Here is a 16,448-nt window from a genome sequence, read left to right as displayed (position 1 = left end):
TTAAAGGGAAAAAAGGAGTAAAAAGAGAAAGATATCTCACCTTTCACACACATTCCTCACTTTAAGTCCAAATCCTCTTCTTATGGGGTCAAGGAGAGGTTAACGTCTCACCTCGCGGCCCACCCAGACCTCTCACATATTTGGCTTCTCAACAAAGTCACTCACCGTCTCCGCTGCCGCTGACAAACCATCCGTCTAACTTTTCACCACCTGGTAACAGACGTGTCTTTCAACGTCTCTCTGATCCTTCAGCTTCTTGTCTCCTTTAGAAATGTTTACGTTATCATGGTTTTACTCATCCAGAATTTGTGGGATTTAAAGCGTGATGTCAAGCAGGCATGCACAATTGCATCAGACAATTCTTTTAATGGAGTCTCATAATCCCCAGAGGATGAACCCTGGCGACTTTAGTGATCTCCTGACTTCCTCTTGCGCCGCCAAGAGGTTCACTTTTGTGGTTTTGAGCGAAGATTAACTTTTGGTAGACCCTCATGTCCTCCTCAAAATGAATTGTGATAACTTTAGTGATCGCTTAAGCTTAGATCAAGCACATAATCAGGTCAAAATTTCAATTTGTCCAATATTTTGGTTTACACGGAAGCTGAGAACAGACGTTCATTCATTCATTTTCCGTAACCACTTATCCTGTTGTGGGTCGCGGGGGGGCTGGAGCCTATCACAGGGCTGACACATAGAGACAGACAACCATTCACACTCACACCTACGGACAATTTAGAGTCACCAATTAACCTGCATGTTTTTGGACTGTGGGAGGAAGCTGGAGCACCAGGAGAAAACCCACATTGACATGCAGAGGGGCTCCCGCACCCTGGGTTCGGACCCCTCACTCTGGAGAGAAGATCACAGAATGATAGAGATGATTGAGAACTCAAAAATGAGTGTCTGGTTCATTTCATCACACCTGATTACAGCCAGAAGGATCACTGGGATTCTTAACTGAACAGTTTACTGTCTTTTTTTTTGGTTTTACTACAGTTACGTCATTAGAGCAGATAATCTCGCTTTCGCCAAACACGAGGGGCCGACCATCTCCCACCTCTCTGCTTCAGCCAGCAGCTGCTCAAATAAAGCCTGTGAAGTTGCAGCTGGGCTACTCCTTTCCTCCTTCCTTCATTTTTTTTGACTGATCTGAAAGTTATGTCTAACATAAAGACACAATGCAATTTCTGCCTGTGTTTAACCTTTGCAGTCTGATGCGATGATCAATAATGGGTCGTCCTTGATCTGACAAATAAGACGCTACAGGTGTCAAGGTGCCTGATCACTAATAAACACTATAAATAAGAGGATACAACCTTTTGTTTTCCCCTGATAATGACATGATTATCACTTTCTCGAAATAAGCTTGTTTTCGCAACATAATGAATTACCTTGTGAATGCCAGTGTTCAAAAAAAAAAATAAAATAAAATAAAAAATTGCAAGCANATAAGACGCTACAGGTGTCAATGTGCCTGATCACTAATAAACACTATAAATAAGAGGATACAACCTTTTGTTTTCCCCTGATAATGATATGATTATCACTTTCTCGAAATAAGCTTGTTTTCGCGACATAATGAATTACCTTGTGAATGCCAGTGTTCAACAAAAAAAAAAAAAAATGCAAGCATGGTCGTTCTTGGCAACAGACCAAGGTTAGGTTTATGACTAAATGCCTACAAAACCAGTTTGTGTATAGTGCTGATGTTAGCATGTTAACACCCATAACAGAGATGACAAACATGGTAAACATTATACCTGCTTAACATCGGCACGTTACAGTTGTCACTGTGAGTTAGCATGCTGACATTAGCATTTAGCTCACAGCAGCAGCATGCCTGGGTGCAGCCTCACAGAGGTGCTATTTGCAGACTGTTTAAAGATGTCGGGAACAGATTTTAAAAGCATGTAGCTCCTGTGGCTGAGTGGAAAATGCATGTGTGTATTAAACTGCTGAGGGGTGGAGGGGTCATTAGCCTTTAAAGCCACAGGCAATTTATATATTTACCTACAAATCTTTACAAAACACAAGTAAACACACTGACATCCTACGGAGACCTCCCACACAGTGACATACACACTTTAATAATCACAGTCAGCATCTCTCTGTGACAGTTTCTTGTGCTTGTCAGTATAAATCTAAGCTGAGCACCAAAACTATTTTAAAATGACATGTGAGACAACGTCAAATTGTTATCAGTCAGTTATGAGACAGTTAACACTGAAGCATAAGCTATGGTGGGCTTTAGTTTAAGGTGGTGGTCAGGATGTTTGTAGGTTGTTCAGTGTACCGGGGGAAAAAAAACAACACAAAACGTGGGCTCAAGACCACAGTGTGACCACTGTTCAACAAGGATTCTCTGACTCCACACAACCATGTCCGCGATGTGTTTTCCTGCCCAGATGTGTGCAGCTGTTAGAGGCAGGCTGGCCAACAAGGCTGTGACTCACTCAGTGTTTGGGAGACAGCCGTTGGACTCTGCCAACTGTTGGTGTTCGATGCGGTTGGCACGGGAAATACAACTTCACTTGACAACGTAGCTTTAAAGCTGCAGCAAACAAACCCAGACTGACAGCTGTGTGAGCACAGAGAGAGGGCTGAGCCGGAGACGGACAAAGATTACTTCAGTCTCCTAATGGTAAAGAGATGAACTGTGAAACACCACTTGATTTATCGACCACTGTTTGAAGAACCCTCGAGGGAAACTGATATTTTGTTGTGTTTTCATGCTGTTAAAAACCACAAAATATCAGATTTCTATACAATATTCCTGTTTAATATACTCTAGCATGAACAGGGTTATTAAAACGGGTCGTCTCTGAACTATAAACTTTGTTGCCGGGGGTCCTGGACAGAAGTGGACACAGCAGAGGGTTTAACAAACACAGACATACAGAGTCTGGAGGGAGCTATAATTTACAGACCTCAAACACACCATGGTATGGTTACACAAACTTCGGAGTAATGGGACATAAACAGCTCTTGCGTTTTTAAATAATATTTTACATTGATATTGCACCATGTAATCATTTGAATAGGGCGAACAGGGCTTTATATTGCATCACTGTTCCACACAATAAGCAATGTTTAGATTTAATCTTCTGTGCCAGACAAATATTTGGTTCCCTGACAAGATGTCACAGTTGACGGCCATCTTAATAGCACGTCATTTAGTGTAGTGTTGTCCTGTCTTCAGTATTGAATTGTATAGTTATTTTATTTTACACTATTCAGCCACCCTGGTGCCAGATTCCACCCACTCCAAGGCGTTAAGAAAATATTAAATGTCTGCCAGCACTAAGACTTCATAGAGTCACAGACAAACCAAAACACATTAAAGACACATAACAGTCGTACAAGAGAAACAGGAGCCTCAGACGTGTATAGGGGCACACTGCATTACAAAGTATGAGTACTGGCAGAGCACTGAAGTCATGCACATATTATCAGCTGTTCACATTCAAACAAATCAGTAACTATAGTAGTGATCAGTCTGGCTCCTGCCTGCTTCACACCACTGTTACTATTATTGTCTCTCTTCATTAGTCGCTGACTGTTCTAGGTTTTTACTTGGCAAAACTGTCCTGTGTGTATTTTGCAAATCTTTTATCTCAGTGACTCTAATTTGACAAATGCTGCTCTGGATAGAAATGTCTGTTATAGACTTTTCTTTGAACCAGTCTGGAGTCACATCATGTCCTGCTGCCAGTTTCTCCCTTTAGGAATGTCACACTCTGGCGTTTCAGCACAGATCTGATTGATTTAGTTCAAAACTTCCCTCAGCAAAAGAAACAAGAAATCTGATCAAATCTTTTTTAATGATTTTGTTTTAAAGGAATATTAACCGATAAAATGTATTTGTATTAACTGTGTCAGTCACTCACCCCAGGTGACCTTAAAAAGTTTTTTTCCCCCCAAGTATCCAAAGTGACTGAAGAATCCAAAGACAGTCTTGATGAATTGTTGAAAACTATATTAAAACATCTCTTAACAAATTCTTAATATACTTGTGCAGTATACTCCAGTACTTGCCAAACACATTCATTTTCATTAGAGAGTAATATTTAAAACTAGGGATGCATAATATTGGATTTTTGGCGATATCCTAATTTGTAACAACTTATTAGGTCACACGCATCAACCGCATCACCATGCAGAAGGAAGCATGCATCTACTCATGGACATGGCTGTAATGTCAATTAGCTCACAGTGACGCACACTCCCTTCTGCGCAGTGATACAGTTGGTGGATGTAGTTTGGTAGTAAGAAAATCGTTCCTACATGAAACTGCTTCAACAAGGTCTGTGGATTATCTTGAGTAACCAAGTCATGATTTCTTTTAAGAGACATTGCTGTTGAGTTTTTCAGATGTATTTTTTGGTGCTTTGAGCACCACAAGCTGAGTGACATCTAGTTCCATTATATTGGAGAGAAGGCAGACATCTCTATGGCTGATATTTCCAACACTGCAACTCACACCAAAACAATCTCAACTGATAAATGGCACTACAGGAAAGAGGAAAAATATGCATTTTTAATTTGGGGGTGAACTGTCCCATTGAGGTTAATTTGTTCCCTGAAGAATGAGCCCATAAAGACACGCTGCACCACCCAAACTAGACTCCATTAAAATCTAATTTTGAGGACTTGTGTGCACAAGGAGCAGATCATGTCCTCCGAGGCTACAGTGTACCTACATGCTTTTGCAGACTTGATCAAACTGTTGAGCATTTTGAAAGATTTTTTTTATTTGTGTTGCAAGTGCTCTACAAGGGTGCAATATAAATTATTACTGTTTCCAAATGAATATAATAAATAAAAATTACATCAAATACATCATATTTAGTATCACTACACATGTATACACAATGCATTCCTTTTTACAAAAAAACCCAAAAGTGCATGGCTTATGACGATGGACCATGCCATGACCACTTCCTTTATGGTTAGTATCATAATAATAAACATATAGGTTCGGCTGTACAGTCATAAATTACTCTACAATCCTCAACCTGGTCACCAATATCTGATCCAATGCATTTATCGCAGTAAGTTTCCTGAATGTAACTGGGATTTAATAGATGCCACACTCGGCTTCATGTACTAGTTAATGTAATGTTACCAGCTCAGCTTATGTCAATCTCATGAAATGATGGCAACACTTGTTATGGAAGGTTAAAATAAACAAAAAAACTTTTGGGTTAATAATTTCAGAATAACTTGCACTGATGTGACGTACTGGAGACCAAAAGGGAGGAAAGTAAAATGATCAGATAAAGGAAATAAAAAAGGGAAACAGTTTAAGTGTGAAAAATGTGAAGGGTCGGGGGAGAGGAGGAAAAAAAAATCAAAGCATTTGTACATTATATTCTTCTGTTATTAATGAACACTGAGGAATTACTGTCAGAGCTGTGCGTCTGCTCCTTTAACTCTAGTGCTCATCACAACCTGGTCATTAGCTGAACGTGTCATTATTTTACGTCCACCTTAAGATGGAAGAGCCAGGAATCCGGTTGCAGACCTAAATAAAGATATTGGGTAATTATCATCCACCCAATACATATGATATATCAAAACATGTTAAAAGAGACTTACTCCATGTTGCTTTTCAGCTGATGCACCGTGCGCTTGTCCAGGTAACGACAGAAGAGGGTGAGCAGGTTTGAGGGCAGGAGGAGCGGCTCCACCAGTGAACACTGGGACAGCTGTCCCGCCACCTGGAATATTGTGTCGGTCCTAAAAGACAACAGGAACACTGATGTCACGTTCTTATAAGAAAGTTAAAGTTGTCTCCTATCATGAATTAACAGCCTTAAAATCCCCACCAGGTCTCAAAGTCACCGATGCTGGGCTCCAGAGGAACGCTTGAGGACAGCAGCTTCTCTCCTTGGGACAGGAGCGCGTACAGCAGGGACAGTCCAAACTGAGGGGAAATGAATGAGGAAAAATGGTCACTTAAGTTCAAGGAAAAAATGGCCTTAAAAGACGGCCATTATGCTTTTCCAATATTTTCTGTCATATATAATGTTACAATGTCAGATGTTCATATTAAACATGCCAAAATTTCAGTTTTTATCCTACTCTTGCTATCAGCTGACATCAGATTGTTACGGGTTCTTTGTATGGTCATCTGCTCCAGACACACTAATGCAAGTGTTTTCATTACATACAATGCTACATATAGCTACATGCTAACATCAGGTAAAACATGTAATCTTGGTTGATGATGTTGTCTAATTCTCCCCATTTTCAGACCATAATCCTGCTGGAACATGTCTGGTTGTGAGGACTTTGGTTTAGAAGCTTTTATTGGTGATTTTTCGTGATAGAAAGTGCTGCTACACTCCATTACAGTCATTCCACAGTTGCACTGATGGTGCAGAGACGCCGAGATACGAAGACCTACTGACCAATCACAGCAGACTGGGCTTTTTCGGGAGGCCAACTTAAAGAGACAGGTGCTAAAATGGAGCATCTCAGACAGAAGGTGAATACAGGTGTACCAGCACAGACAGTATGAGGAAAAAGGTGTTTTTTGGACACTGAAACATAGAAACATGTTCCATTAGAAACCCAAAATACAAGTATAAAACCTGAAAAAGAGCATGATGGGTCCGCTTTAAATAAATGCCATTAAGCACCAGAAAGAACAGACCTTGTTCTGACATGCCAGCGTGAGGGACTCGTATGTTGTCAATGACTCAGATGATGTCAGATCTTTGAGGACGCAAATTAGCTGACTGAACGTCAGCCCTCCAATCACATTTCGAAGAGGCGGGTAGAGCACTGGAAGGGCCTAAAAAGAGGATATGAGGATAACGATGAGGATTAATACCAATAATCTTACATGACCAAAAACACACTTTAATTTCCTTTAACTGCTTCACAACAAAACAAAGAGGTTTTAAACATGGAAATTCATTCTTGACCTTTTGAAAGACACAGTGGCAAAAATATATAAGTTCAAACATCTATGTGCTTTCAATCACAACAGAGTCTGTGCTCAGCTGAGCTAAGAAGAGCATACTCACCTCCTCTGCATCTCTGCTCATCAGCGTGGGAAGGTTAGAGGTCACAACGCTCAAGATTTTCCGTGCAGAATCATGTTTCAGGAACGGGAGCAGACGGGCGATTAGCGTTTTGCCTTTTGAGACCAGCAGGAAAGGAAGAAACTCCACGCCTGAATCTCTGCATCAAAAAATTTGAGAAAATTAATTGTGTGAATTCAACATCCAGGACAATGTTATCTATAACTATATACATTTATTATAAATGTATCCCCTTTTCATCAGCAATATTTACACAATATGCATCACTTCTCCTTAATGGTGAGGTGTGTGTATAACTCACAGGGGACTGTGATGTTGCAGCTGGGAGTAGATGTGCTGCACTTTCTCCTGCGACTTCTCCCTCACTCTGCTTTCCTCTGCTTCAGATGAGACAGTGGTTTTCATCCTCTCCGTCTCCTCGACCTCCAACAGAGCCATGAACAACTGCAGGGCAGAACAGGAGTGCCAGGGTGTTGGTTAATGTCAATAAAACGCATCTCGCTGCATCAAAACAAGTGCTCAGCAGGTACCTTTTCTATTTTGCTGAGGACCTCTAACCGCTGTTGTCTGGTGTCTTTCTGCTCCTGTGAGGGGGAAATAAGTCTCAGTATGAGGGAGGGCAGATCAATACACTTCAGAAGTTGTCTCGAAAACATATTCACCTCGAGTGGACACTGAGCTTGGACTGCATGAACTGCACTGATGGCACGGCGAGGAGAGTAACATGTGGACACAGCAACTTGACCCAGAGAGCCTTCGATGTGCACGACTGGAAGAAGAAAAGACTTTTACAGTTGTAGGAAAACATGTTCAGCACTGTAAGCTGGAGTAGATACAGATCATGCATTACTCTTTCACCTAACAGTGTGGGTTTGGTTTCAAAATTGGGGGGACACACACACACACACACACACACACACACACACAATGAAGTCAATAACATAATAATTTAAAAAAAAACAACTACAAACTAAAAAACAAAGGCAACTGGACTTGCTTGAGCTTCTTGAACACGTTTCACCTCTCATCCAAGAAGCTTCTACAGTTCTAACTGACTGGTGCAGAGACACAGACTTTAAACTCTGTAGGTATGAATCCTTGCAGAGTCGTTGAGGTCACACGTGAGATCTAGATCTCTGGAAGAAAATCCAGTTGCCTATGATATATCACTGAGGAATACCATGACCTTGCTGACTGAGAACCTTCACCAACATGTGCATGAAGAGACAGATTACATACAGCCCCAACAACCTGTGCATAGCCTGAGAGGCAAAACTGAGCAACAAACTCAGTTTTTGAAACTGGTCCAGTACTGAGCAGGAGCACTGCAGCTGGTAGCCACAAAACAGGCTGCAATGTAACCACTCAAATTTGTGCACTGTCAATTACCGTTGTTGTTTTTGCCACAGACAGGCTCAGATTGTTATTCTAAGTGTCAAGGCAATGAAATCTGGTCTAATGAAGCTAAGCGCAAGTTAAATTTTTTGTGTTCATTCATTCACAATTCTCTCCATCCCACTCCCACTGCTTCCTCTAGTCAGCTGACTATGGGTGTTCACTCGTTATCCAATCAAACTTTGCCACGATCTCTTTCGGCCAATCAGGATGCCACTGCAAAATTTTAAATCTGCTCTCTCCTCTGCTGCTGTCAGCTGTCATTTTAGGCAGAATCTTTGCACCTTCCTCCACCCCGTTCACCTCCAGCCATTGTATCCAGAGTCCAGGACGAGCTCAACAAAGGCTCATTTCTCTACTCATCCAGATCACTGGCACATCTCCATCTTCCATCTTCATGCTTATGTGCACGTTAATAAATATTCTCTTTACTATAAAAACGAGTCTCTCTTGAGTGAAATAAGATGAAAGGGTGACAAGAGAAAAACCTGGTGTGTAAGCGTCCGTTTTTGTGACGTAAGGCGTGGTGAGCTTGGGCGGCTCTCTCTTGCCCCTGATGCCCAGCTCCTCCTCTGCCATCTTCGCTTCTATTCGCCGATAGTACTCCTGTGACAAAGTAAAAAGTTAAAATACCAGAGCCATGAAATGCTCAGTCTTTGTTCATGTCACGACACTGGAGCACAGACATGATACCTGGTAATAGTAGTCCTCATGGTACGGATTCTCACTCTGCAGCTGGATCATCTGCAGCCTGGTGATCCACTCCTTCTCTTTGACGGTCATCAGATTACAGTAAGGATCCCAGCCCTCTGGTTTTCTACCAACAGACCGTATTGTTCTTTCATTAAGCCTATTCCTTCCTCACAACATACTAGATATGAAAACAAGTTCTTTGATAAGTGATGTCGCACCAACCTTTGGAATATGCGTTGTTTTTGACTGAGCAGTCTTTTATGTTGAGGGTGGAGCTGTGTGACCGGACCTGGGTACCTGCGGGTCAAACAACTTCACATTTAAAAGAGTCACGGATACATTCAACACTTGTACATGAATTAAACAGTGTGCTCTGCTACATGTATACAGCCCTACAATGTTTTCTGAGGGTTCATAGATTTGCTCCTATTCCAGCAATTCAGAAAGACATGGGCTGAGTACCAGGAGCGGTGCAATGAAAATGTGAAATGATCCGACTGTGGAACAGTCTGATCAAAATGGCAGAGGATAGAATAAATGAGAAGGCTTTTATATGGAGTGAATTACACAGTTCTCCATGGGCAAAAGAGCTCGCTCAATCTTTGAAGAGGTGGATACAGTGTATATTTACAGGAATAACTGATGCTTCAAGAAAAAGCGGTTACTGAAATTTGAGGAGAAATGGATTGAAAACATTCTGACAATGCCTAAAATAATAACATACGTGCACATTAAACAGAAGTTTGGCCCTGAACCACATGTAACATCTTGTTTATTGTTTATCTAGAATCCGTTTAACAGGGAATAAAATGGTAGAAACCTCAGGAAGAGCAACTGAGGAGGGATCCATCTTCCAGGACGGACAGACGTGCAATACATGTTGATAATCTGGATAAACGACTTTATTGTAAAGTCCATCTTCAGTAATAACTCATATTTTTTATAGCGCCTTTCAAGGGACCCCAGGACACATGTGGTCCTAGCTTTAGATAAGTGTCGTTTCATTTAATCACTTTCATTTATCGCTTTTTTTGTTTTTACTGTTTACTTATATCTTGTTTTTTTTTTTTCTTACTGATGTGTGTTACTGCACCATCCCCTGCTGCAGAACTACAAGTTTCCCCACTGCCGGGCTGATAAAAGATTAGTTTAGAGTAGTGGTTCCCAAATGGTGGGTCGCGGGTCGATTCTAAAGCAAGGTTTAGGCTACTGCACTGTGCACCTACAACGCAGAGGGCTTTGCAGAGACGGCAACGCAGACCGCAAGAGCTATGATTCGTCCTTCAAACGACATCATTTCCAGCATTTCGCAAGGTTTCACTTCCTGCTTCAGTGTCACATATTCACCCGTAGTCAGCCTCAAGACATTCAATGGGCGTACAGACCATCGGCGCAGTCGCCTCTCTCTTCGTCGTCGTAACATTTGTAATAAAAGCATTTGTTGTTCAATGTCGATCATTTCGAGCTCCAGCAACAGCCTTCTCTCTTGGTCGCCATCTTCACTGTGACTAGAGCAAAGCCTGAAGATAAACAAACAATGAACGAGCAACAACCATAGATGTCACAGAGTCTAGGTAGATATATAAAAGAACACCGTGCCCCCAAGTAAAGCACTGAATATATTAAACTGTGTGGACCTTAAACTAATGACTAAGGAGAAATCTGGACCCCTTGGCTGGACCGCATAGGAATCGCTGGTTTAGATATTTATATCTTCATTGTTAACTTGCACTTTTAGAAGTTAAGTGTACTACGGTCGTCAAGATTATAGCTGTCAAAAAGACAGATACTTTTTGATGCTATGTATTTAAAACGACAATACCAATGCTGTTAAAAAAACAAAAATAAAAAACAGCTCTGGAATCAGGTTTTCAAGTCAAGGCTGCACAAATGAAACAATGGGGATGAAAATCATCTGGTTCTCCAACTGTGGCTTTTAGAGTATTCTCTCCAGCAACAAACCCACCATGTCACTGGAGGCGTATGTTCATTGATTTTTTTTTCTGTACCATCACTATAAAAAGAAAAATTGTGTGCCTAGGACTTCTCTCCTTTTTGCCATGGTACTGAAAGAGGTATCGAGTATTGTACTGTAGTTTAAATTCAGGTTTCGTGACAGGGTGCACAGCCTACGTCAGTCTGGTTACATTTAGGCCTCCAGTAAAGTCAGCTTTATCCTTTACATAAAGAATCTGTCTAAGAGATGTACAGCTGCATCTTTTATCTCCAGAAGGTAGAGCTATCCATTCTTCCAACTTCACCTCGTAAATACACATATCAATGCCAGGGATTGAACGGAATTTATGAATGTGAGGTCAGTGGAGAGAGTTTAATATACTCACGAGGGATGAGCAAGACCGCAGAGTCATAAATATGTCTGAAGCCACAAAGCAAACATTTCTGAGAGATACACGAGATCGTGACACACCTGAAATGCTGCACTGGATTAGACGAGGGGCTGTAAAAGGGGGACGGCCTCGGTGAGTTGGCACCAAAGCGAAGCTGCATCATCTTCGGAGTCAGAGACTGAGGAGAGGAGGGGCAAGGTGGGGTAGTAGGAAACATGAGAGCATCAGAACAGACAAAAGTAGACTGACACAGCTCTTTGTGAACGTGTTTGCTATTGACTTAAATGTATCAGAACAGATGTAATATATTATGGAATAAACCTGATTGAAATGTTGCCGTGGGGTCAATGGCTGGCGTGCGAAGATGGGCGATCCTGGTACCATGGGTGCATGCATCTGCAAGAAAAACTAAGATTCAGCGAGGAAATGACAATGTGTTTGTTTAAAGGACCAGTTTAACATTTTAGGAGGAACATTTATTTTGTTGTAGATATTCAGACGAGAAAATGGATACTACGCTCATATCCGTTTTTGCTTGTTGAGCTCTGTCAAGCAAAGTATGTCCAGTGTGAGGATTGGATGATTGAATGTATGGAAGATGTGGTTTTAACTATCAGCACTTTACAGGAGTAGCACTCCTAATTACGGTGTGGTTTTTTTGTGACAATAAAAGCCATGCTGATGCGGACTCTAAATGTGTAGATGGAGCCAACAGCCAGTTAGCTTAGCATCGAGACCGCAAATGTGGAGGGGAATAACTAAGCAAAGTGTGAAAGGACACAGCAACTTCCTAGGGATTCATCTGCACTGCAAGGTTGTCCCCCGTGGAGACGCCATAAATCACTGCACGTGCCCTAGAAATAATCTGGCACTGACAGTCTAACCTTGGTCTTTTTCCACTGGAGCCTACTTTCCCGTGTTTTTGATCCTAATTGACTAACAGGGACAGCAATTTTTGAAACTGGTCCACTACTGAGTGAGATCAGATTATTATAATGTGTCAACATTGTGGAAAGGATCCCTACAGAGACAGACCTTTGTGTTAAAGACTAAGATCCTTTGTTTAACCACAAACAGCCCCAAAGTTGCCACCATCAAACCCACCAGACTCCAGCTAAATAAACAGTAATTTTTGCATGTATAAAGTCGCATACTTTGACATCTAACTGGGTGAGTTTAGGGCTTATTTCAACCAAACCAGAGCTGACAATTGCTGGAACAGTGAAAAAAATGAGCCAAAATAGTTGAGTGAGTTTTACTTTATTTCTATTGACTTTGAATGAAGTGTGTTCTACGATGATAAAATTATTGTTTATTTAAATGGAGTCTGGTGGGTTTGGTGAGAGGGATTTCAGGGCTGTTTCTGGTTAAACAAAAAGAATTCTACTCTAACTAAAAGGTCCACCTCTGTCAGACACTTACTTGAGCCTGTCAGTGGCAAAAATAAGCACTTTTAGCAAACATACACCGACACTGAAGTCTTTTTCACAGCTGCCGGCTGCAATGACGTCACTCAATACTGGACCAATTTCACAAACTGCCCCTTGATTAGTCACTTAGACACAACAATATGGGAAACAGGCTGTAAAATACCAAAGATAACACTTAAGCACCAGACTCTTTCTTGGCTGGGTGCCGTGATTTTGTGGCATCTTCACGGGTTACCTGCAACCTCAAACTGAAGGTGAAACTCTAGGAAGTCACTGTGTCCTTTTCTTATATGCACACAAAAGCAAAAACACAGAAAAGATGTCTGTGAGCTTTTCAGCATCATATTTATAGACATGAGAGGTATCGATTTTCTCATCCAAACCCCAACACCCAAAAACTATAAATGTCCAACTATTCCTTTAAACAAAAAGATTATCTGGTAAAGAAAATGATTCCTCCACCTGAGAGGGGCCTCTGTGGTCAAACTGTCTCCTGGAGTAGGATCCTCTGTGTTCCCCTCTCCTGCCCCTGAAGGGCGAGACAGGATATGGCACTTCCAGGAAGTTGGAGGGTAGGTGCTGACCTCTGCCTCTGTGACCGTCAATCACACATACTATAGCACTGTCCTAAGAAACACAGACATCAAAATAAGAGTTGTTTGTTGAGGTAACCACTATTATATGGATGGTTATGTGTATTCTTAGTGATCTTAACCTGAAGTATTGATCCTGAGATTCTTCTAGTCTTTCTAGAAGAGGGCGACATATACTGAAGGGGAAAATAAAAATTAAAAACGTAAGGAAACTTAGCAAACGTGTATAAAACAAAACAACCAGCACTTACATCATGCTCAAAGGGCCGCTGGTACATCACGGCATTCCCACAGTCCACTATGGCACTGTCAAGAGTCTGAAAAACCACAACAGATCAACATGAAGACAAGCTGCTGTCAGGTGAGCTGCCCACATTTCAGACAACAAATTTAACCTGCATCACCTTGAGGCTCGGTCGCCCCTCCACTATCCTCATCACAGCTGGGTCTTCAAACATCTGGCCTCGGCCCAGCCCTCCTCTCTGTCCCCTGCCTCTGCCACGCTGCCCTGGGGGAGCCCGGGGCAGGTACTGTGGCCTCTGTCTGGGAGGGGAGGGGGAGCTGTGGCGGGATGATGGTTTGGGGTCTGGTAAAGGTGGTGGAGGTGGTGGCGTTGGTGTTGGGAGCGTAGGTGGTGGCTCTCCAAACTGAAGGAGATTGCTGCTGGGGTCCTCTGTGGTCCCATGTGGATCGAGGTCTACGATACAGATGCATGTAGAAAAAGGGAGCTAAACATTTATCTTTTCTTAGTGGCTACAAGAAACAGGATTTTATTTTATTCCACCCAGCTGTAAAATGAAACATGTCTACACACCCATTCCAAACGTCTCCTCGTTGTAGACGTTTATCTCCTCATCTTCCTCAGCCATGGCCTGCAGGAGCCCACAGTCCATGTTGGTCCCATCCTCTCCATCACTCCACTCCCCTCCATTCTCAGGCCACTGAGGCTCACACACTTTCTCAGCCTCCTGTGGGGTTAAATATATCAAATAAGCCAAGAGACACTGAGAGGAAGAAGTAACTTCTGTCTGTATCCATATTATTTATAAAAACGTCACATTTCCACAGCCATTATTTAGATAGCATGCACTGAATACCTGATTAGCTTGTTAGCACACCGTGTTAACCCCATATTTACACCTGCAGCTCGCTCAACACAACAATACACACACATTAAAAAGCAGCCAAATGCCTCTGACTTACTTGTTGCTGTTCCGAATCACTCATTGTGTATGTATTTTTACACTTGACGCCAGCAGGTCACGGTGACTTTCTCTTTCCTTCAAAGTTACCTGCTGTCTCTCGTCAGACAGTGAAGGAGGCTCATTAACTTTTAATTGAACTCACCTGTGAGCAGCAGCAGAGGCAGCGTCACACGTCAACACGCCTCACGTAGCTGTCGGCTCACCTCTACTGTTCCCTTAAACTACATACTTTAAGTATGATATATTTTAATTAATATGAATGTATTCACGAGGTTTTAAGTGTACCAAAAGCCTGGACACATTTTATAGATTTATAGAAAGTTCTCGGAGTTAAAGTGGTGAACCAACAGTGACATCTAGTGGTCATTTTAGACACTGCTCTGCAGCGGTGTGCATCCAAACTGTTGTTAGGGTATTATTCAATGTTTTCAGTGTTGCTTTCTAAATGTGTCTAAATACACTAAATAAAGTGTACTTTTTAGCAAGAAGTAAAATAAAATAAAATTATAAAATTGCATTATTTATTTATGTACCATTTTCTGTATTCCTATGTTAATTCATGTTCATTTTCTCATGTCTGTTCTGACCATTTTTCACATTTATGTGAGGTAACACTCACTCACACTCACAACAACCCACTCAATAAATGTTGTATAGATTTAAAAAAAAAAAAAAAAAAATCTTAGTATAAATGCTTCCCTTTTCGTGGGAAATGTGTTTATCAAATTTAGAAAATATATATACATATATATATTGGTGAAAATAGCATGATGTATGTGTGTCCATTAGATGTATGTTGCACCTTGTCACACCCATGGATTGGAATTACAGAATCGGCCTACTTGGCACAGGCCCTGGACCCCAAAATGTCAGGGCCCCTCCCCTGACCCCCTCCTGCAAAATGTCACTTATAGGCTGTAGCCATGGAGTCAACATTGGGGGGACCAAATTTGCAGAGAAATTTGGGGGTCATCCGTCTCGGGACATTTGAAATCTCATTTCCTTGTATTATTTATCATGAGAAAGTACATAAATAAATACATAAAGTATACAGGCAGTGCAGCATAGACGACTGACACTTTAACAGTCATATTACATTCTAGTTTTTCACTTGTTCATCTACTTAAGTATTGAAATAGAGAGACAGCACAGTGTTTGACATTGACTGTACCAACCCACAGCAATCAAACAATAGCCTCTGCCAGGATATGGCACTTGGACAAAAAACACGTAGAACTGCAGTAGCCTAAAATGTAATACTAGAACCAGTGGAGGGGTTGTGATTCTCTTTTAGGGACATTTTTGATACATATGATATGATACAATATTTCTGGTAAGCATAAAATATCCATACCATCATGCAATTAACATGGCAAAAACTGATTTTTAAGATGTGTTTATATGAAACATGATATTTTTCATTTAGCAGCATGCTTAATGTGGTGTTGGCTTTGATCACTGAAAGAATTTTGGCCTTATAAGGCTTCTTTGAATATTTCCACCCCCTCACATTCCACCCCGTCACAGGCTGATATCTAGATAAAATGGGTATGTAAAAAAAAATGTGCTTAAACTTGCAAAATACACATGGATGGATTAATGAGCAGGCCTACTGGGCACAGGGCCAGGAGCCCAGAATTCTCATATTAGCACATACCAACCAGGAAGGGACTCAAAATGACCACAAAAAGAGACACAAACCTAACCTAAACTGATGCATGACGACTACAAA

The 16,448-nt window shown here is 41.5% G+C and overlaps 1 protein-coding gene across 1 annotated transcript; it reads right to left on the bottom strand.

Moving 5' to 3' along the window:
* Positions 1-4,765: 4,765 nt before the first annotated feature.
* Positions 4,766-14,839, bottom strand: patl2 (PAT1 homolog 2). The gene is made up of 19 exons (XM_050060245.1): positions 14,715-14,839; positions 14,326-14,479; positions 13,916-14,208; positions 13,763-13,828; positions 13,634-13,687; positions 13,381-13,545; positions 11,810-11,884; positions 11,569-11,666; positions 9,363-9,437; positions 9,141-9,264; positions 8,936-9,053; positions 7,715-7,821; positions 7,583-7,636; positions 7,354-7,496; positions 7,035-7,191; positions 6,659-6,799; positions 5,829-5,926; positions 5,599-5,739; positions 4,766-5,524 (listed from the first exon to the last, which is right to left on the bottom strand). The coding sequence occupies exons 1-19, from the start codon at positions 14,736-14,738 to the stop codon at positions 5,491-5,493; spliced, it is 2,121 nt and encodes a 706-aa protein (XP_049916202.1). The 5' UTR covers positions 14,739-14,839; the 3' UTR covers positions 4,766-5,490.
* Positions 14,840-16,448: the final 1,609 nt, after the last annotated feature.

Source organism: Epinephelus moara, chromosome 13 (genome assembly GCF_006386435.1).
Source record: "Epinephelus moara isolate mb chromosome 13, YSFRI_EMoa_1.0, whole genome shotgun sequence".
In the NCBI taxonomy this organism is placed as follows: Eukaryota; Metazoa; Chordata; class Actinopteri; order Perciformes; family Serranidae; genus Epinephelus; species Epinephelus moara.
The sequence above is the reverse complement of the archived record's forward strand: the minus strand, read 5'-3'. Positions and strand labels throughout refer to the sequence as shown.

Coding starts and splice junctions, on each gene's coding strand:
- patl2 (XM_050060245.1), bottom strand. CDS start 14,738: ATGAGTGATTCGGAACAGCAACAA. Junction 7,497..7,582: donor TCCTCAGCAAAATAGAAAAG/GTACCTGCTGAG, acceptor TCTGCCCTGCAG/TTGTTCATGGCTCTGTTGGA. Junction 5,740..5,828: donor ATCGGTGACTTTGAGACCTG/GTGGGGATTTTA, acceptor GTTGTCTTTTAG/GACCGACACAATATTCCAGG.